This window comes from Schistocerca americana, chromosome 1, assembly GCF_021461395.2.
Source record: "Schistocerca americana isolate TAMUIC-IGC-003095 chromosome 1, iqSchAmer2.1, whole genome shotgun sequence".
In the NCBI taxonomy this organism is placed as follows: Eukaryota; Metazoa; Arthropoda; class Insecta; order Orthoptera; family Acrididae; genus Schistocerca; species Schistocerca americana.
Window position 1 is genome coordinate 721,266,530 of NC_060119.1, and position 22,956 is coordinate 721,289,485.

General features: G+C 43.4%; 1 protein-coding gene across 2 annotated transcripts in view; it reads left to right on the plus strand.

Moving 5' to 3' along the window:
- Positions 1 to 258: 258 nt before the first annotated feature.
- Positions 259 to 22,956, plus strand: part of LOC124610289 (peripheral plasma membrane protein CASK) — a 667,578-nt gene continuing 644,880 nt past the window's right edge. For both annotated transcript variants that reach the window (XM_047140147.1, XM_047140146.1), the window contains exon 1: positions 259 to 358. In XM_047140147.1, coding sequence (XP_046996103.1) covers positions 299 to 358 — 60 coding nt within the window. In that variant the 5' untranslated portion in view covers positions 259 to 298. The remainder of the gene's footprint in view (positions 359 to 22,956) is intronic.

Consider the following 22,956-nt stretch of genomic DNA (forward strand, 5'->3'; position numbering starts at 1 on the left):
CGAGGCATTGTCATATAACGTGCACGTATAATCCGGTATCGGAGAAAAGAAGGGGGAAGTGGGCTGTGGAGTGTTTGGGAGAGGCGGCAGCGCCCTCCCGGCCAGACTGCCGCCTGCTTCGTTACCGGCGGCCGGTCATTTGCAGTGTAAACAGGCGCCTGCTCGTGGCGCGCGCCCGCGGGCGGAATGCCAATGCGCGCGCCACCTGCAGCAGGCGTGGCCGCCCAGTGCTAACGAGCGCCGCCTCGCGCCCACTGGCTGCCGCACTGGAGGACTGCCGGGCGCGTCACCTGCCTTCATGTGCTTCAGCCTTCCTCTGCAAGGCGAGCGCACTTTGGCGGTCATCCAGGAAGCAAAGGTACGACAGTAAGAGGAACTCGTCAGAAGCTCACGGACTCGCAGACAAGTTTGTTGGGGTGGCCGTTTCACGCAGCGGATATTTAGATATTCGTTTTATAACATCAAACGCTCCTTTCTTCCTGCAATATAATGTTTACTTTCCAGATGCGTCTCTCGATTTACAGTAAGGGCATCTTCGATTGAATTTTTAGACACTTCTCTGTACTGTCAAAAATCTGCGTTTCCCATTATCTCGAATTAGGTTAGAGGTCGCAATTCCACTTCACTTCCAAAAATTCAGTACGTATGCTCGCATAGATCTGGTTTTCTTGTTTTCACATTTCTTGTTTCCCGTTAGTAAATTGTTATTTGAAGCCAAGTAGACAAATAGATCTTATTTGATTGTACTTTTGGTGATTAATGTATATGTTGGCACACTTGTCTTTACAAACTTATTACTTTCCTTATCTCACAGCTTCTTCTGTGTGGTCCCGCAGACATTACTCTCACTCTTAAAACATTACATAATTCATTTCTTCTTGGAACACGCGCTCCCTCTCTTTCACTTACCCGAACGTTATCGTTCATGACAGCCATTCACACACGAATCACTATACTGTCCAACCACAATACTGAACAATGATTTATAGCAGTCGAGAATGTCCTGTTAAAGTGACTCGTAACAAAGGCACGAGCTTTCCAGAAAGGTACACACACACACACACACACACACACACACACACACACACACACACACACACATACACACACAAAAAATCAGGCCAGCCTACTTAGCAAAGAGTGGAATGTCGGCCGATATAACTTTGTTCTTTCATCGCAGTTCCAGAATGGATAACCAGTTCTTGTCGGATCAGCAGTGAGATGTTTCACGTCATTTAGTCAAGGAAACCAAGTGTGAAATCGAGACAACCAAAACGACGGCCGTGTGGCCGAGCGGTTCTAGGCGCTTCAGTCTGGAACTCCGCGACCGCTACGGTCGCAGGTTCGAATCCTGCCTCGGGTATGGATGTGTGTCATGTCCTTAAGTTAGTTAGGTTTAAGTAGTTGTAAGTTCTAGGCGACTGATTGCCTCAGATGTTAAGTCCCATAGTGCTCAGAACCACTTTTTTTTGAACAACCAAAACGTCTCGATGCGAATGCGTACCAAATTTTCGTAAGGGGATACCAAATTTTCGTAAGGGGAGGGGAGGTGCGGCCTCTACCTTATGAGCTGGTCAGAAGAGACGCAGATACAGCAGTATAGACAAGTAACTCAAAATTGAATGGAAGATGCGCTTAATGCAAAAGGCGAAACGCTTCTCGATAGTTATTATTATACTGATCAATAAAAACGCGTATAAATTTATAAAATGATAGTTTAATTTTTATTCTGTTCGCACAAATTTGCAATAACGTATCTTATCAGCTACTTGATCCGCTGGATAGCCTTGTACATATAGTTCTTTTAAGTAGTTATATTGCAGCATTTTCTTTTATGTTGGCAAACTGAAATGTCGTACGCGAAATCGGTTTGGGCAGAGAAAATCCATGGCAAAGTGAGCATGGCGCGGCTGCTTCGCGCGTCTACGACGAACAATCACATTTGTTTTCATTTCTATAGCAACGCCCCAATGTAGCCCCAGTTCCAGGCGATTGCGGTTTTTAGTCGGGCGGCGCGCTCATTCGAAAGGCCTTTATGGAGGTGCCACTTCACATTTCACATCAGTGCCAGTGAACTCGTCTGGGCTGGGATTAAAGCAGAGACCGATGAATGAAGCTGGCACACGTTGGACAGCGACAGCGAAAAGAGCGACACGAATGTCTACGTGACTACGATGAACTTGATGTTTCTATTCATCCTCAAGAAAATTAAAGGTAAGAACTCCATTCGTTATTTCGTACGTGACCTTTGTTGTTACTGATAATTCTTGTAGGTGTGAAGCTATTTTATCAACAAATACGTACCTTCTGTGCCGCGGGCAACCTTTAGAAAACTAGACACAGCTACGTAGCTTAGCAATGACCCAGGCCATGAGAACCCGAGCTGCTCCTAGTAGGTTTTGTACTAACAAGGTTATACTGACCATCTACCACACCTACTTTCATCTGAACGAAAAAATTACTGTAGGTTACTGAGTATCTTCTTTCTACCGAGAATTGCTGTGCAGTCTTATACCAGTGAGCGATTATCATACTAACGTACGTATGAGTTTAATTGTCCTTCGACGGTGATGTCAATGTATACAGAGCACAAGCCGGATTGGACAAAGAGAGGGAAAGAGTTGACAGTGACCTGGCTTACATAATGTGTGGAAACCTTGAGAAACGTAAACTCGCTAGGCCATCTGCAAAAGATTTATATACGTTGGACAAGATTATTTCATTGCTGATGTTATGGAAGACAAGCAATCAATGATCCTGGGGTAAAAATCTCTCGAATGAACTGGAAACTTCTCCAGAAGATAGCCAGGAGCGTGATTCACTTAACGAAAAATTACGAAAACACGAAAGTTCCTAGGGAAGGCAGGTAAGGCATGAACCGTAGCGAGAAAGAAAACAGCACCTGAAACGAATGCCGGAATACTGGGCGTCATTAAAGTGCGAAAACAGGGAGAGTTGAATTGACGTTGCCACTAGTTGGCCGAAACGAAGGTAAAAGAAAAAGTAATCCATCGATTTAATGGAATGGAGAGTGTCTCCAGAAGAGGTTACTGGATGAAAATCAGCAAAAGTGAAGCAAACCTAACCGTGTGTAATTGATGTATGTCACGTGGTACTGAGGGAGTTTGACCAGAAAATGAGATACTAATAGAAGGAGACGGATTTTGCTATTCACAGTAACTGACGATGACAGGACTAAGAGGATATATAATATAGACTGACAGTAGTAAGAAGACCTTTCCTGATATTCTAGGCGCTGCAGTCTGGAACCGCGAGACCGCTACGGTCGCAGTTTCGAATCCTGCCTCGGGCATGGATGTGTGTGATGTCCTTAGGTTAGTTAGGTTTAACTAGTTCTAAGTTCTGGGAGACTTATGACCTCAGAAGTTGAGTCCCATAGTGCTCAGAGCCATTTGAACCATTTTTTTCCTGATAAATATCGAACGTAAGTAATGGAATCTTTTTATGAAAGTATTTGCTTGGAGTGAAGCCTCATATGGTAGAAGAAAGCAGAAGATTAAATAGATAGATCGGGAAACAGTTCTAAATAGAAATCGTGGAAAACAAATGGGCGGCAAACCTTGACTTAAAGAAGGTATAGGTTGAGAGGACACAAATAGATGCGTGAAGGATTAATTAATTTTACAATGTAAGGGAGCGTGAAGGATAAAAACTATAGAGGGAGACTGAGGTTTGACTACAGTAAGCAGGTTGAAGTGGATGTACGTTGGAAAGGTAATGCAGAGATCATGAGGGTTGCACAGGATAGACTAGCGTGGAGAGCTCCAGCAGACCGGTTTTTGGGAAGATGACAACAACAACAACGACAACAACACTTTTTGCGCTGCGTTGTAACCGCATTTTTTGCAGTATTTATCCTCGTGCCGCCACTTTGCAGCCACATGAAGTTGATGAAGTTCGTCTCATTGCGGTGGCAGTGTATCTGCCTCGCTCATAAGCTGCAAACTTCTCTGGCGGCTGTCAGTGAAGTGTGGCACGCGTGCAACTCACTCAAACGCTGCAGGTAGCGGCGCTGGCTTTGGCAGTGTTTACTGAAGCGTTAAGGTTAACGAAGCCGCCGTTTTAATGAAGCGAGGGTAGCTGGGAAATCCTTTCATTAATCAGACGCCGCCAAGGCGCGCCCGCCGCCGCCGCCGCCGCCGCCGCCTCCTCGCTCTTTTCGTCGCCCCCCTTTCTCGCGCTCTACTAACAGCCTCGTTACATTTTAGAATGAAAATGAGCAACGCCGCACCGCTAGGGTCTATCCTCTCCTGTTTGTCGAATTCCACACTAACAACGTCCTACTCCCTGGGACCAGTGCGTTCAGTTAGCAGACCCATCAAATGGCAAGACTTCCGTTTCTCGAATCCCCTTATCCCGTAAGGCCTTAGACTGCTAGTTACTGAATATTGAGAAACAAATCAAGGTCCTGGGCGGATTTTATATATACTGTCGATGTTGACGCTACCGAAGCGGAGTGCACCGGCTTACAAAAAAATTGTCGCATGTCAGGGTGACTTCGTACACTTACATACCGTCGGCGGCTGTGCATATGAATAGAACTGCAATCGTCTGTGACAGGTAGAAGGGCCACCAGAGTTCAGCGCTGTTACCAGGCCTGGTAGAGAATAAAAGGGGCGTCAGCAGCGCCATATGTTGAGTGATCACAGTGAAGGACACGAGGATGCCGCTTACTCGTGTGAGACAGCGTTATCAGCAGCTGACAGAGGTTGAAACCGGCCTCACTGTGGGTCTCCATTTGGGTGGCTGGTCGTATCGTGAAATATTCACATTTATGCAGCATTCGGATGTGACAGTGGCCCGATGTTGGTCTGCATGGGAATGTGAGGGTAGGCTCACTCATCATCAAGATCCGGTCGACCACGTGCGAGCATCAAGGAGAAACGCCGTGTTGCAGACCACGCACATGGTAACCCCTTCACGTCTGCGCAGTTAACCCCTTCAAGTCTGCGCCAGCTATCCGGGAGCAAGTAATTACTCCATGCAGCACCATTAGTCGGAGATTAGTAGGAGACACACTAGCAAACTATAGTCCCATGCGTAAGCTGCTATTAACATCACAACACAAACGGCTGCATTTGGAGCGATGCCGTGACCGAGAACCGTGGACTTCTGATGAATGGCATCGCATTTTGTTCAAGAATGAATCGCGGTTCAGGACTTCTCCGCATAACCATCGTCGTCGAGAATGGTGTGACCCGTGTAGAGGTACCGTCTTCCGTTTATCAACAGGACAGTGCTTGTCTACGCATGGCACGTGTCCCCACGAACTATCTGTGTGATACTGATGTACCCTCGCGGCAGGCAAGATCTCTAGCTCTGCCTCCGACAGAACATTTGAGGGAGCAACTCGGACTTCAGCTCCGTCTCAGTGCCAGTATGTAGGATATCAAGGACCAGTTAGCAAGAGTTGTGCGCCAGCCTGCATAAGCAGAGGGTACAACGGCTTTATGGCACCGTTCCCAACCGGATTAGGGCATGCATCCAGGTCGGAGGGGCGCAATGTCGTACTGATACATGGGCTGATAGGGCCAAGTTCTTTTTAAATTTGATTAGATTTTGTAATCACTGGAATAGCATCACAAATCTTTTCATTTCGTTTCCTGTTCCCCTTCTGGGTAATGGGGGAAATTAGTACAGCAAAAGATTAAGGAACCACTCGTCTCGCTCCTCGCTGATATACTTGTGGGAGAGGGAGTGCAATATTAAGGAAGGAAACAATGGGGAAAAACTTTAGTTACTCATCAACATAGAGGTTATTAAAAGCAAGGTACTAGTCTGGTTTGTGAAGCATAAGCAAAGGCATCGTAAATAGAGTTCTTGAATTCACCATCCCGGTATTCCTTCGAAATAAACCCACAGGAAATGTCCATCAGGACAGATTTTCAGGGATTGCTACGCAGTTCCCTTGAAGACCATATCAGAGTCTCACCCACGGTGCCAATTAACTTGGCGATGAGTAAAATGAAAGAGAAGTGTTTCATTACAGCATAGTAAAGTGTCTGTGAATGGGTTACACAAGAGACACACGTTGAAGTCCACCCTGGATGGACAAACTCTACAATAATGGCATATAGCGCCTCCGAGGATACTTCAGATGCTGCATTCTTTATTTCTTATGCTAAGTAAAATAAACTAGAAATATAACAGTATGTGATAATCAAAATTCTTCTGGGTGTCGTACGCCGTGATTGTATAAAATACCTTAATTATTAACAGTCAAACCAATGTTTCTACCGTATTTCAACGGCCTTCCCTAGGGAAAAACAGGTTCTAGTGGAGGAAAGGTGTATCTGTGTTTTTGCAGACAATCAGTGTCCTTACGTCATATTTGTGCAACGTTATTGGCCGTAGAATATAACAGGCTAGTCATCACGAAAAACGAGAGGATAGGAAAGAAGCTACTCTTGGACTAGCCGCCGAAGCCTACATAGTTGTAACTTAGTGCTTCACCTGAACGACAGTCATAGACAATCGTGTACTTCTGACGCACAAAAGAAATTGTCTGACAAACAGTTTCAGTGCCACGGTTGACGAAATATTCCGCCATTCCTCTGGGTTCAGCATCCTCAAGTTGCTTGTACTTGTAATAGCGTTACTTTCTTTGCAGGAGTCAAATATACTGTATAAAAATTAACACGCCGTGGCATTGTCTGCATTTGTGTTGCTGACTCGTGAAGTAGCTACACCTTATTTCTAGAGATGAGTTCTCCGGATTACTTATTGCCGGAAAAAAATATTTTTTTCAAACCTAGTTTGTCTTTAATTGATTTCATCTTTGTCTTTAGTGCAGAATGATAAATGTTATTAACAGCTACTTCTTGCCTGCCGGTTTCCTGTCTGGGAGAATCACCCATCCGCAAAAAAGTACTGAAGAGCCTCCATCGTTTACCTATGGAATCAAATGCTTTTTAAACTCTGTTTCCATTTAGTGCTATTCTTATTACCTGTCATAAAGTTCAAGCATGTTAATTTTCTGTTGTCGTTTATAAATAACCCATTTTTAAAATATTTATCATGATTTCGATGCTTTACGCTTTTCACTGGTTCGACTGTGTACATCCACCTATCCTTCCTAGCCAACTGTCCTAGACACGCTTACTTCTTTTGTCCCCGTTATTACTCTTGCACTTTATATTAGCAATTAAATTTGTATTTTGGGCAAATTGTGGTGAATGAAGGAACATACGTTTCTGACAGTTCTTAAGGAATCAGGGTCGTGCATTTATTGTCTTATTACTGAACATATTCGTACTTACTCAATACCAAACAATACTTTTTGCTTCACTCCAGTTTATTTCTGAATCCATGCATTTACGCTTTAGTGAGCAGACCCCTTAAATATACGACCAAGGCTGAAGGGATATAGGTAATAATTTAGGTGGTCAAGCAGTTGAACAAGGTACGAATCTCTTCTCAGTAGCTACTCAGTGAATTCGTTAGGTGTCCTAACAGTCTTATGCACGAAATATAATGTTATATCTGTACCCAATTTGGATCACAGTACGGTTAGTTCTTAGTTCCTGTGCTTATCCTACTAATTGAAAATTCCTTGATCCAAAATTTTCATGCTTCCTTGTGATTTGTTAGTTACTTGTTAGTTCATTAATTTGCTTCCACGCTGTATTCAACTTTCAAATACCTGAATGTAGGAACAATTTCCGAAGTTCTAAAATATTTGGTTCACGTTGCAAGCGTAATTTTTAACGCTAAAACTTTTTAAAACATCATGTAACCACGGTGTTAACAGTGGCCACCAATGTCTTGATGTCTACAACGGAGCAAGACAGAATTCTTTTTTTAAACTTCCTAGATAGTGGAAGCAGCACATTTTGTTCCTAATTTCTAGTTCTTGGCTCAAGAGAAGAAAAATACGGTATAAATTTTGAGCCTTTTATTGTGAAAATGAGTCATTTCGTAACGGCTAAAACATTTGAATTTATGAATACCTTTAGCAGTCATCATATATGCGACAAACGATAATACAGTGTCATCTGCTGACATTTTGTTGCGTAGTTTGAGTGAAAAGTAATGCCGTTTTGTCAAACGGAAATATTCTTTGTAGCCTTCAGGAACAGTTGTAACATTACCGGAGACGCTGGCAACTAGCAGATCTCTTCGGTCAGAGTTATATGCCGCCGAAAAATCTTCCGCCCTCCTCACAAGAAGGGAAGCGCGCTGGAGTAGCCTGAGTTTTGACAACTCTCACTTCTTCGGCCTGGCAGTGCTCGCCGTTAAGCGGGGGCGCTGGCCATTAGTCGGAATGGCTGCTGCAGGCGCCAGCCGGCGCTGGGGGCTGCTGTATCGCAGCCTGAATAATCTCTTTCCGGGCCACGCTGTTAAAACGCGGGCTGTTAGCCCCCAGGTGCTGCATTGCGCCTCTCTTCGCCGAGAGCAGATAATCAAATTTACGCGTGCCCTGCAACCTCGCAGCGCGCAGCCGTACCCACAAACACATGAGAGGCAACACCCCACCCCGCTTCTGTCCGTAGCAGTCCTGCCGGAGACGAGTTTGTGGCCTGCGTCGCGAGCGAGGGCGTACGTTTCAAGCAGAGGCTTTCGAGAGGTAAGGCTAAAGGCTAACACTTAGCACTGCGATATCTGTGCTCACAATTAAGGTTTCACTCCCCTCCCCCCCTCCTCTCTCTTCTCTCTCTCTCTCTCTCTCTCTCTCTCTCTCTCTCTCTCTCTCTCTCTCTCTGTCCTTCCCTCCCCCACCCTGTCTAAAGGTACCGCATAGTTTGTTTCTCACTTCATCAATTTACTGGAGTCCTCAGACGTGTCCTCATTTTGTACTGCCAGATGGTGATCGTAAAAACACATATTTGACATTTTTTGATCAGGTGTGCTGACCCCAAAGGTTCTTACAGTGTACAGCGTATCGTTTGGCGATCCGGAAATGAATAGGGGGAATTTCTAAGATATTAGCTAAGACTGTAACACCTCTACCAAAACAGGAATTTCCAGGAAATTAAGTACTCATGTTATCAAGCTGCTTGGTTTGGGCCCGAAGTATTTCTACATCTACATTTACATAGATAGTCCGCAAACCACAGTACGATGCGTGGCAGATAGAGCGTGGGGAAAAACGACTGTCCAAAAGGCTCCGTATGAGCCCTAATTTCTCGTATCTTATCTTCCTGGTCCTTACCCGTAATGTATTTTCGCGGCAGTAGAATCGTTCGGCAGTTAGCTTCAAATGCCGGTTCTCTAAATTTTCTCCACAGTGTTTCTCGAAAAGAACGTTGCCTTCCCTCCAGGGATTCCCATTTGAGTTCTGGAAGCATCTCCATAACAGTTAAGTGTTGTAACAAATGTAGCAGCCCGCCTCTGAGTAGTTTCGATGTTTTCCTTCAATCCGACCTGGTACAGATCCCACGCACTCTGACAATAAACAGTTTTATCGGACACAAAAAAGATTTCTTACGAGGAGAACCCGGAAAGTGCCATCACCCGATTTCCCAGAAACGTCGCTCAGTGAAAGAAGGGTCAAAGTAAATGAACACGTGTTTCGGCTTATCCTTTGATATCCGACCGTTTCTGGAAAAACGACGAGGTACTGTATGTGCCTTTCACGGTGCGATAGTCTCAGATAAAATTGTGGTTCGTGGCTACCGTCGTGGCTTCTTAGTTTTGCGGCCCGTCTTCGAAAACCGATTATTTCTTTCGATTTTTATTTGTACACCCGTATCCGTGAAAAATTACTACACTAATGTTTCTTGTTGTATATTGATATTAACGTTATCGTTATTCGTCTTCTAGTTGTATGTCACATGAATGAATTATAAGCAAAAAAAAATTTTTTCGGAAAAGTGATCCGTTATGCGTAGTTTGCCGCAAAGTTATTACTAACGCGAGAAATCTTCAGCCATGTTAACGACGTTTCTTTCCCAAGTGTCCCAAGCAAGATTTATGCGAAGAAATGTCACTGTGGCAAACCTGCCTTTTCGTGTTTCGAAAGTTTCTACGATCATATCATCCACGGCAAGGCGCCAAATCTTCCTGAAGAATAAACAATGAATAAAATATAAGAACTGATACGAGAATGAAGTATCAGAATATGAGAATTTAAAAATATTGTAACACGCACGCACACACACACACACACACACACACACACACACACAGGCACACACACACATACACACACACACACACACACACACACACACATACATTATATATATGTAATAAATATTGTATACTTATTGTGAAAACCAGTCGTGTTTACAATTAATATAACGCCCTTCTGTCTCCTATTTGATAAGAAACACTCGTGTAGTAACTTCCTACGGACATGGGTAGATAAATGAAAACAATAAAAATAAAATAAAATTAAGACAATAGTCGCGTTTTGAACACGGGGCACAATATTAAGAAGTAGCGACGCTAACCCCTGAGCCACCATTGCGTCTGCGAGGTAAAAGGCGCACAAAGCTCCTTGCAAGTTTTTATCGTCGTTTTCGCAGGATTGTCGAGTACCTACGGATAAGCCGAGCACGTGTTCGCTTATTTTGAACCCCTCTTCCACTGAGCGAAGTCCCTGGGGAATCGGGTGATGGCAATTGCCGTGTTCTCCTCGTTAGCAGATCTCCAGGAATAAGATTTATCATTTAACAGTTCGTGAGGATATATATTCTAGTGAAACACGAAAAGTTTCGAGGCATACTAATTATATCTGATATTCACCGAGAAGTGACTGTTTAAGAAATATAAACTAAAAGAAGTGGCGTAGTTGTGAACTGTGAGTCGAGATGGCATCTCTGCTAGCCTTGAACGCGATTATTGTCAAAGTAAGCCATGTTAAAAATTATTCAAAACGTCGTAGTTGCTTATTTAGACAAGCAAACCAATTTATATATTCTGAAGAACTGCACACTGTATTTTATTTACAGTGCCAAGTCAAATGTGCAAATATTTAAATCAGTCTTATAATTTGCAAAAGATGTTACTTTCAGAATGATGGTTTATATGTATTTATGGCGAGTCACCTTAATGACATTCTGATGTACGATTACAATGAAAGCCCTTTTATTAATTCTTGTCTCTGAGCCGCGGGGGTGGCCGCGTGGTCTGAGGCGCCATGTTACGTTCCTTGCGGCTGCCCCCGTCGCAGGTTCGAATCCTGCCTCGGGCATGGATGTGTGTGATGTCCTTAGGTTAGTTAGGTTCAATTAGTTCTAAGTTCTAGGGGACTGGTGACCTCAGAAGTTAAGTCGCATAGTGCTTAGAGCCATTTGAACCATTTTGCCCCCGTCGGAGGTTCGAGTCCTCCCTCGGGCATATGTGTGTATGTGTTGTCTATAGCGTAAGTTAAGCGTAAGTTAGTTTAAGTTAGATTAACTAGTGTGTAGGCTTAGGGATCGATGACCCCACCAGTTTGTTCCCGTAAGACCTTACCACAAATTTCCAAAAAAATTTTCTTGTCTCTGATTCTGTACCTTGCATCTGTCTTCCTTGCACGTAGTGGATTGTTTTTATTTTAATGAAATAATTGTTTAGCCGCTGACACTTCTTCGATAAAATTATATTTTACCACAAGAGATACGTCGATAATATCATTATACTTTGTAATTCTGTCTGGTCCACCCCCGTTTTACAGCATTCTTAATAAGGTATCATATTTATAGTTCTATTCAGCAGTCCAAAGCATTCCAATAAATGTATACATAGTGTTTCTTGTAAACATCTTGCAGATTAACTATAGTGAAGTAGGACAGTGTACTTCCTACGTGGACGCCGTGGAAACTGAAATAAATACTGCCTCAAAATTAACATTGGCTAAGTATATCAATGATCAGAATCGTCAGTTCGGCTATGAAGCGACGAATGGAGGGTTAAAATTGCAGAGGGAGACTAAGATTTAAATACAGTAAGCAGGTTAAAATTTATGTAGGCTGCAACAGTTAAATGGAGATTAGGCGGCTTGCATAGGATACATTAGCCCGAAGAGTTGCGTCACCCAGTCTTCGGACTGAAGACGACGACAACAACAACAACAACAACATAAGGAAAGAGTATTATACAAACTGTAGCACACACAGATCAAAATAATAAAAAACCAAAATAATAAAAAAATTGCCACCAAAAGACACTTGTGTCAAAACAATAAGAGTATGACACTGCAATCTAAACGTTGATAAAACAGCGATTTATTCGGAACGCAACTGAATCAAAGGGCCTTGGAAACGAAAGTCAAAGGGCATATTGAAGCGGCATTCGTGTCATCATACATAAAGGTAGCAGTGTTGCAATAGAAACTGTTAGCGTAGCACTTCAAACAAACAATTATGATTCAGCTGTTGCTGTGCAATGTTGGAGCAGTTATCAGGGTCACACGTCCTAACTCAAGCTGCTTAGGTGCAGTGGTGTCAATACCAAGCAGAAATTTTTATTAATACTATGGGATGTGCTAATGCTCATTGGAACAACCAGTACTGATAATAATAGGATTTAGTATCTGTTATTGTCAACTAAATGATTCGGCTGAGGAAACGGAGTAGTGCTGGCCGGTGTGGCCGTGCGGTTCTAGGCGCTTCAGTCTGGAACCGCGTGACCACTACGGTCGCAGGTTCGAATCCTGTCTCGGGCATGGATGTGTGTGATGTCCTTAGGTTAGTTAGGTTTAAGTAGTTTTAAGTTCTAGGGGACTGATGACCTCAGATGTTAAGTCCCATAGTGCTCAGAGCCATTTGAACCATTTTGAACCACATAAGACGAAACATTCCTTTTATTTACTGATCGGGCCCAGATATCGAACCGACGTTTCCAGCAAATGATAGTATGCAGAAGGGCATGTGATTCTGTTGCTTGATTGTTTAGACATTGAAGTATTCCTGTAAATCAAACGGTATACTTTTTTACCGCCATCCGAAAGCTCTTGCAAAGACGAGTAGTATGGTATAATGCTTTTTAATCTTGTCCTTGAAATTTTTCATAAAGATAGATAACAAAAGTGCATCCGGCAATGCTACGCAGTTGCGAAATATGTATAGGAATTGGATGTAAGTTCTAATGTGGGATATCTCAGGAAATGGTATCAGGACGCATAATTCTGCTCCTCGTTGCGACTTCGCCCACTTTGAAGTTATGTAACTCGACGCTGTAATGAATCGTATAGAATATGAATGAAAAAGTTGTTGATGAGTTCTTACTTCAAATTTTACACGATACTGTAATAAACGTTATGACAGATATAGACTATATATTTTTCTAAACGTTAATATACAGTTTTTCTGGTAAAACCGCCTGCGAAAAATTAAATGTGCTGTTCCGTGAAAATGTGCGGTTTCGTTTTCTTCCTTGCAGTCAAAACCTGTACATTGTTGTTCCAAAAAACATGCAGCCTATGTTCGCTCTAATGTTTATCAGAGTATCACATAAAAATTTGAATACAACCGTTCAAGAAGTTTTCAAGGTTTATTTATTTATTTATTTTTTTTTTAAACCTACGTTTCCCCGTTATATATTAATATAGATAACTGCTAAAATTTAAGAGACAAGGCGTCTGGAATCTGCGTTTTCAATGTAAACAACGCCAAGCATGGCCCTCGTGCAAGGTTCTATGGTAATACACAGCAAGAAGATTTGCCAAGGTAACAAAGGCACAACAAACATCCCCTTGGGCCTGTTCCATACAAACGAAACATGAGGTCACATAACAGTTTCTGTAAGTGGAATTTGTATTAACATTTAACTCTATCATTTTCTGAAAACATCGCTTCGGTATGTTCAGCCTTTCAGCAAATAAAAGCCTTACGGGACTCGCCCTGTGTGTGTCAGCCATGGACCATTTTAATTTCGCGAACGAAATCATGGGAAGGAGTAATGAATTAGTACTACTTGCCTGGGACTAACGGACTTGAATACTTTTGCCTCGATTTCAACCAAATAAACACGGTCTTGATTCAGCAAATATCATTATATTGAATAACTTTCGTTTGACTTCGCCAGGATACTGGATATTCTGAACTGAGAGAGAAGCTAGGCAATAAGCTACAATTTCACCATTATCTATTCTAGGTATCCTCAGAGGACTTTTTCAGATCCCTAGACTGGAAACAAATACGCAAATAGTATGCTTGCGAGATTCTCCGATGTACGCTGTAATCGACTGTGATTATTCGTACCCAGGTTATCGGAAAGGCATCGATTCCGAAAAAATTCACCGGAAATGATGTGAAAAGTGTACTGTCGATCCTTAATAAGACAAGTATGTACACTGTCTTAACAACGAATGAGTGTAAACACGCGTAAGTAAAAAGATTAATTTTGAACAGTTAGACGAATTTGTCATTAATAAAAAAGAACTGCAGCTTAATGAAATTTTAATTATGTAACTGTATAACACATTCCCCAGTGTGAAAGTGGGCATATTTTTCTTAAAATCATTTGGTTTTGATTAAATTTAAGCTTACATTAGTATTACGCATATGATGCGGGAGCTAATTTGCATAGGCTGCTGACACAAAATCAGTTACTCAAATCTAACTAGATATTCAAAACAGTAATTCTAAGTGAAAGCATTGAAGAAATCAAAAGTGACCGAATCACTGGATTACGCGATGCGATAATAATGAGGTTGTGCAACCTCACTATAATCTTTACTGTTACTAATCTTAAGTAAGCAGTCGTTCCAAATAATTATAATTCACTCTCAGGAATATAACAATTAAATTTGAATGACTTCAAAACAATAACAAAGTACGAAGGCAGCGCCAAATTCCGACAGCCAAAATATCGATACGTAAGTTTACCAAAACCACACAAAAGTAAGTAGTATAGTTGAGACAAAAGGTGAAATTCATTATGATGTGTCAGATTCAGTAGCTTTCAGTAGTTATTACAAATATTCCTTTCGAAAATTATGAATATTGCAGTTCAAAATTTATGTAGTGACTTTAATTAACAAGGTACGAACTTCCAATCAAAGATAAAATTTTAGCTACACAGTCTGGCAAAATTATCATATTTTAAGTCAACATATTTTTTCACTCATAACGTGATGGTTGGAATTCATTATACGATTTTGACTCTGCTCATGCTGACGACGACTTGGGTTATAATCACTGTAAAAATATGGTTCCAGTTCATATAAGTGCTGTGTTATCCCAAAAGCTCCAAAACAATGACAAGCGTTTTACAAAATTAATTCTCTGGAATGATTCGATCTCACCTTTTGCGAAGCTGTTGGTGCAACAATTACACTAATCATGTCTCGTCTTATAATGGCAAATGTTTCTTATGCCTGTTCTCGCCAACTGTGTTTTCTTTTTAATGCTCTTGAAGCCTCCTGGTAAATCACGAATATCCTGACCCACAAAAATTGCATAACTTCTCGCAACCACGAGGCACTGCTGCACGCATAGTCGCTACGCTAGGGACACATATTTATGCGTCCACTTTTACTTGCAGCTGATTCCTTTTACTGGCTGCTTCTCTACGTGCGTATTGGAGAGAGTTTCTTTTATCCATTTAGGCCATGGAGATATAATAAGGGGAGCCGTTATGACATCACATACTTGAAGCCGATCGTGCGGTTCTGGCGCTGCAGTCCGGAGCCGCAAGGCTGCTACGGTCGCAGGTTCGAATCCTGCCTCGGGCATGGGTGTGTGTGATGTCCTTAGGTTAGTTAGGTTTAAGTAGTTCTAAGTTCTAGGGGACTTATGACCTAAGATGTTGAGTCCCATAGTGCTCAGAGCCATTTGAACCATTTGAAGCCGACATCCTCCATGTTAGTTCCCCAAACATTATCCTCTGGTGGAAGTGTTTTGATAAAAAATGCCAGGTTGCGTCATTTACGGGTGTACTAATCTTTCTGGTTATAGCCTAAAGTGTAAAAGAATCGTATTTATTTCGTAAGCAGACTTTTTTAAGCAATACCTTCCTTTATATACATCAGTTTGTTCGCTGTTTGCCTTTAGCGTATGGTTTTATTTCTGTAATTAGATTTCCTATCAAACACACTCTAAATGCTCTTTTGGCGAACGCTTTGAAATGGAAAGATTGGAAACCGACCAAACATAGAAAAATATTCTGTTCCCATTTTCAGATAGAATGCTGGATTACGAAAACAACCTTTTCATATCAAATACTTCACTGCTTGATTATTCGAGATGTGTAATTACCGAGGTGAGATCCGTCGTATTCCTAGGTCACTAAGCTGTTAAGACCAGAAAAACATCTTGCTTTATTCAAGAAAGAATTGAAACATTTTCTGTTTGAAAGAACTGTTGCCTTCACACGACAGAAATTAAAGACAAGAAGGAGTCGTAACAAAAGTCTGCTAATGTTTTGGAGGATCTAACATGGCGTCGCCGATTTCAAAGCAACGTATAGCGTAAGTTGTTGCACCATTTCCCCTTATTATATTTCCATGAGTAGACATTATCATTGTGTCTATACGAAACTGCAACCCTTACATTGTCGATGTGTCTACTTTACGAAATTTACAATAACTTTTTAATCTTTATAACATTCGTTTCTCATGTTTTCCATAGAATCAACGCAATAATGACACTGATCATATACAGGATGTATCTAAAATGTATGTGGAAAATGAGAGTGTTCAAAAATGGTTCAAATGGCTCTGAGCACTATGGGACTCAACATCTTAGGTCATAAGTCCCCTAGAACTGAGAACTACTTAAACCTAACTAACCTAAGGACATCACACACACCCATGCTCGAGGCAGGATTCGAACCTGCGACCGTAGCAGTCCCGCGGTTCCGGACTGCAGCGCCAGAACCGCTAGACCACCGCTGCCGGCAATGCGAGTGTTGGTAGAATGGGCCATAACAAGCATATTTCACATGTCCGCATCCATCAGTACAGTCGTTGAACAGCGTCGCGCGCCGCCAACAGGGAAGCAAACAACATGCCATCCAAGTCGTCATGGTAGCGGGTCTGCAGGGCAACGTTTTCAATGTGTTTGTAGCATCAAGGTAAATGAGAAGTTTTATGACAACTATTTGAAAACAGTTACAGACCGTGCTCGAAATTACGCCCTCCTCCTTGAATGCACGCCGTGCGACGACGCTGGAGTGACTGACGCACTTTTTCAAACACTCCTGGCAAAGTAGAAATTGTATCGGAGACTGCCATAATGCGCGCTGTCAGCTCTTCGTCTGCCTCTATGGGTGTTTCATAGACAACGTATTTCAGGTGGTCCCAGAAGAAAAATTTAATGGGCATCCAGTTCGGGAACGTGCAGGCCCTGCCAACGGCCCACCGCGCCCTATCCAGTTTTCACCAAAGGTTTCATCCAAATGCATTCACACTGCATTTGGGAAGTGCGCATGTGCAACATCGTGTCGGTACCTCATTCGCTGTCGCACGTTGAATGGGACATGTTCCAGCAACTCGTAAAAAGATTAAATATCTGTTTGCGTTCTGTCGCCGGGAGGAACATGTGTGGATCGACCACATTATCGCCTACCAAGCCGGCCCAAATTTTGGCAGGGAAGCGATCTTAATGACCACGAACGAAGGCAGTCTGCGGAATTCCCACAGATGTGGCCGTTGAACATACGCTCTCGTGTAAATGATGCCTCATCCGTAAAAAAGCACACGGTTCGGAAAGTCCGACTGAGTGGCACACATTTCAAAAACCTTGGCAGAATTCAATTCGACGTGGAAAATCGTCAGGGTTAAGGGCATAAACCTTCTGTAGACGATAGGGGTGCAAATCATCTTCATGCACACACGCCCAATTGTGGAATGGCTTACAACCATTTCCCGTGCAACACACCCCGAGCTTGTTGCGGGTGTTTCCCATCAGTGCTAACGCTTCCTCTTCGAGCACTGGTGTACGCACTGTGCGTTGACAACCGCGTCCTTCAGGCCTTCGCATCTGTACGACAAAATAAATAAACCTGGTTTCGAAGTACACCTTAAATACACATGTGCCATTACGAGAACGTACCAGTGGAAAACGTACCTCAAGTGAACCTCTCCGTCGTAGGGACCTGTGGATGGCAGTAAATGTGTGTGGATCTGTCACTCGACGATTCGGAAACCGCCGAACGTACAAACGTTGGCTTCGCCGCCCCGGAAGCACAGTGCATTGGTGCCCTCTCCTCTCAAGAATAGCGCTCCATTTCCTGTCCGCTCCACTCGAAACACACAGAAGACTGTCTCTGATGACAGACGGACGCAGGGCGAACCAGACTCCGCAGTGTACTCAGGTGCTGCCTTCTATGTAACACCTGTCAGACAGGCGTTTGCACAGCCAAAAGCAACACGTTCACGTCCCACTGAGAGGCGGAAAACCCGTAGTGTTGTCCCGCGTGGAATATCCGCAATTATGTCGACTACGATGTTTGCAAATAAGGGTCATAAAACTTCAACCCGACGTTTCTTTGACCTTGATGTATCACAAATACATTCAGATCGTTACCCTGCAGAACTGATGCCAAGTCGGCTTGGATAGTATGTTGTGTGCCTACTCTCTTGGCGGCTCGCGACGCTGTTCAAGGACGCCTAGCGCCGTACGCTAAGGGATGGGGACATGGGTTGCTGTGAGAAATATGCTTGTTGTGACCCACTCTAGCATCCCTCTCAATTCTTACATTCATTTCATATACATCCTGTGGAACAAAGACACATTGAAAAAGTTTACATTCGTTAATGGAAAGAGACTTTAGCAACTCAAACGTAATTCTGTATCATAGTGTAACATAGTGCGTTGTTCAGTTGTAATTTAAATTACTTTCGTTCCGCTGATGGCACTGTCCAGTTTGTCCGCACTGCAGATGCATCTTCATAACTAATAGAAGAACTTAAGAGAGCGTGTTTGAAAATAGGCCTCCATTACCAACTCTGAAATCAACTCAGCGAAAAGCAAAGAGTATAAATTAACAGTAAAGCTACAGAGCGCGTTATGGTTTTTTTTTTTTTGTACTTAATGCAGTTGAATATGATGACTGGATGAGTAGCAGAAGAGCAATGAAAGAGTAAAAATATCATGTAGTGCCTTCGGTGCACAAAATAATTTTTTTCTAAAATAAGACGTCAGTGTTCAAAATGGCTCGGAGCACTATGCGACTTAACATCTATGGTGCTCAGTCCCCTAGAACTTAGAACTACTTAAACCTAACTAACCTAAGGACAGCACACAACACCCAGTCATCACGAGGCAGAGAAAATCCCTGACCCCGCCGGGAATCGAACCCGGGAACCCGGGCGCGGGAAGCGAGAACGCTACCGCACGACCACGAGCTGCGGACAGACGTACGTGTGTCCGAAACAAAAAGCTTACAGTCCATATGTATTACCAATTGCGGCTTTTGCCAGTTTAAGATGGAAATTTAATACTTTTTTTTTTAACTGAGCACTGAATAGTGAGAGCGCCTGCTTGCTTGGAAATGCCAGAAGAAACAAAAACAGTCAAAGGAATAAGACAAGGAACCCGAATGGAAAGTGTCAGTATGGGTATAACTATAACGGGCGTTCAAAAAGAAACGAGCCGGAGTCTGGAATGCGCAGACCGGTGACAGTAGAGTAATATCGTGGAGTGTGTAACGAGGTGTGGTTCCGACCAGAACGTGCACGTCACATAACTATACATAGGTAGCAGCAGCATGCGCCTATCGTCCAACGCAGCCAGTCGCATTGCAAACAATGACATGGAAGCGTCAAATGAAGAGCATAGAGGTGTTGCGTTTTCTGACAGCGGAAGAAGAAGGAAGACTGGTCATTCATCGACAAATGTCACAAGTGTACGGTGAACGCTGCATGTCCCTTGCAAGGGTCAAGGTGTGGCACAAGCGCTTCAGGGAAGGACGGGTGTCGTTAGCCGGTCTGCAGCACCACACTGCGTTACCGATGACATCTTCCAGCTGGTGGATGCACTCATTACCCAGGACCGCCGAGTGACAGTGAAAGCCATGGCCGCCGTGGTCGGATTGTGCGTCGGAAGTGTTCGCATCATCATGGAGGAACGACTGCACATGCACAAAGTGTGTGCCCAATGGGTGCCCCACAGTCTTCAACTACACCAGGAAGCATGTCGAATGGCCCACTGTCTTGCTCATCTGCAGCGCTATGCTCGGGAAGGGAATGCTTTCCTGGCACGAGTGGTGGCTGCAGATGAGTCATGGTGTCATCGCATCGAAGCAGAAGCAAAACGACAAAGTCTCCAGTGAAAGCATCCAGGGTCAGCACCATCAAAAAAAGCCAAGGCCATCCACACGAGTGCAGGAAAGGTTATGCTGACGTTCTTCCTTGACCAAGATGGCCTCCTCCTGATTCACTTCCTGCAGCACGGCACAACAGTGAATACCCAGCGTTACTCGAAAACCTTGACCACTCTTCGCCAAGCGTCAAATCAAAACGACCAGGCGATCGCACCCGTAGAGTCATTCTGCTCCACGAAAATGCAAAGCCTCATACGACCAACACAGTCGCGGCACTCCTGCAGAAATTGAAATGGGAGGTTCTCGGCCACCCTACATACAGTCCGGACCTCTCTCCCTGTGGGTACGCCATTCTTGGTCCCCTTAAAAAGGCTCTGAGGGGCAAAAGATTCACGTTGGACGACGACGTCCAGCTGTGCGTGCGAAACTGGTTAACATCGCAGCCCCGGGAATTTTATGAGACAGCCATTCACCGCCTTGCGTCACAGTGAGGCAAGTGTCTCTACACCCAGGGTCAATACTTCTAACTTACAGATACTGATTTTTGTAATTATGCCTCCTGCTCGTTTCTTTTTGAACGCCCCTTGTAAAATGAAATGAAGGCAGAAGCGACGTATTACCAGAACAGTGGATGGTGGTAAAATTTACAGGAACAACTTGGATGCACGTAGCTGAAGGTCGTTATGCATGGAGGAGGCGTTTATCCAGCAAAGTATGTCAGATTGATTATTATTACTACTATTATTCCGTGGATGGTGGTGACGGACACTATATATTTTTTCCATCTTTAGTTAAAATTAAATGCTGCAATCAAATAAAATATAATGCATAAAATTTTATAATATGTCTAGACGCTAAGAATATTAGAAGACGACTGGTTGGAACTATTATATATAGACATCTTCAAGACATACAGTAGTTACCCCAGCAGCCCGTCACAGTTGTCTACTCAGAGTTTAACATGGCTTGAAACCAGTCGCCTTAAATAACTGTAGCGATCTGGCTAAATAAAGAAGTTATGCATTACACTGAGATCGCTTGCTTCTCAAACCAAATGTCTTAGATTTTATTAAATAAAATTAAGTTTCTCACTGTACTGTGTCGCTAACGTAAAGCTCAGTATAAACTCAAGAGTAAGGATACTAATTTAACTTTATCTATAGATATTTACGTTTCAGCCGATAACGAAGTCATTACAGACGAATTAGCTTAGTTGCTAAAGTATCTGAGGATAAATTGATAAAGAACCCATCCCAACATTCTCCTGAAGTTAGTGAAGAGAACTACCGAAGACATAGATCAAATGTCGACTGTACGTATTGCGCCGAATCCGTCTTAGTACAAGCACACCGATTTAAGGCATACCCTACTTGGAGCGTAAATTAAGCAGCACCAGATGTCGTTAGTGTATGAGGGAATGTCGGCTGCATGACTTCCAGTTCGTTTAAAATAATGAATGTACTGTTTACCGTTATCAGCACGAGTGAACGAGTATCACTTACAGTAGCTCGTTATTTTGTCATTAATGATTGTCAGTTTTTTTGGTCCCGTCTGCGTTTTCGTAGCCAAAGTCACTAACACACGTGACAGCGAGAGACATCTCCACAAGATCTCAGACATTCTCACATTGTTAGAAGTTATTCATACATCCAGGGGGAACACTAAGTTCCCTTCTGGTACTTTTGGAGAGAACCAGGGTGCGCCCTGCCGCTTCCTTTCACTTCATTTCCGCAATAGCTCATGCGACGTTGGCAACAGTGGTGTATCGTAGTCCAAACCCCACGAGGAAAACCCAAAATATTGTCAAATAGGACAAGCGCTGCCTTAGACATTGTGGTGGAGTAAAATCGGTACGTTTTTCAGAACCCTCTTCATAGACTCGACTAGCATCTGAAGTGGATCCCGCAACACGCACCACTAGGAAACAGGTACATCATCATTTAGCGATCTGTGCAGCGCGTATCAGTAACTGCGAAACTGAACACTAGCTACGACTGCGGTGGTCAAAAAAGTGCTAGTGAATCCCAGGCCTATGGAGAGCATCCTATGGTGGCACGAATGGAGAAGCACGTTAATGGGATTCGACGGAAATCCATGTAGCTAGTGAGTGACTGAGTACTGTTTAATGGAGTAAGTTATCAGAACAAACTGGGGAGTACGAAAGCTGCTCACGTAAATACGGTACAAACTTGTTTACCTGAAACAGCCATACCGATATGAGTTTCCCAGTGTGAGCTCCCCTCCCTTCTCTCTCTCTCGCTCATTTGTGTGTGTGTGTGTGTGTGTGTGTGTGTGTGTGGGTGTGTGGTTTTGGAGCTTACGGGAGCTCAACGCCGAGGTTATCAGTGCCGTTACAGATATTAAGCGAATGTGGACAAAATGACTGCCGGCAAATCTGCCGCTGGCCTCTGGTCCGAAAATAAAACACAGTCTAATAAAATGTAGCGCACAGGTATCTTTACGCCACAAGCACTACACTTTGCCGGCCGAAGTGGCCGTGCGGTTCTAAGCGCTACAGTGTGGAACCGCGCGACCGCTACGGTCGCAGGTTCGAATCCTGCCTTGGGCATGGATGTGTGTGACGTCCTTAGGTTAGTTAGGTTTAAGTAGTTCTAAGTTGTAGGGGACTGATGACCTCAGAAGTTAAGTCCCATAGTGCTCAGAGGCATTTGAACCATTTGAACCACTACACTTTGAAGGGTCGTCGCGCCGGAGCAAGAAGCCATGCGTCATAGGGCTGTGGCTATGGGAAGATGAGTAAGGAGGACCTCGTCCTGTCGACGTGGATGAAAGGAGGTA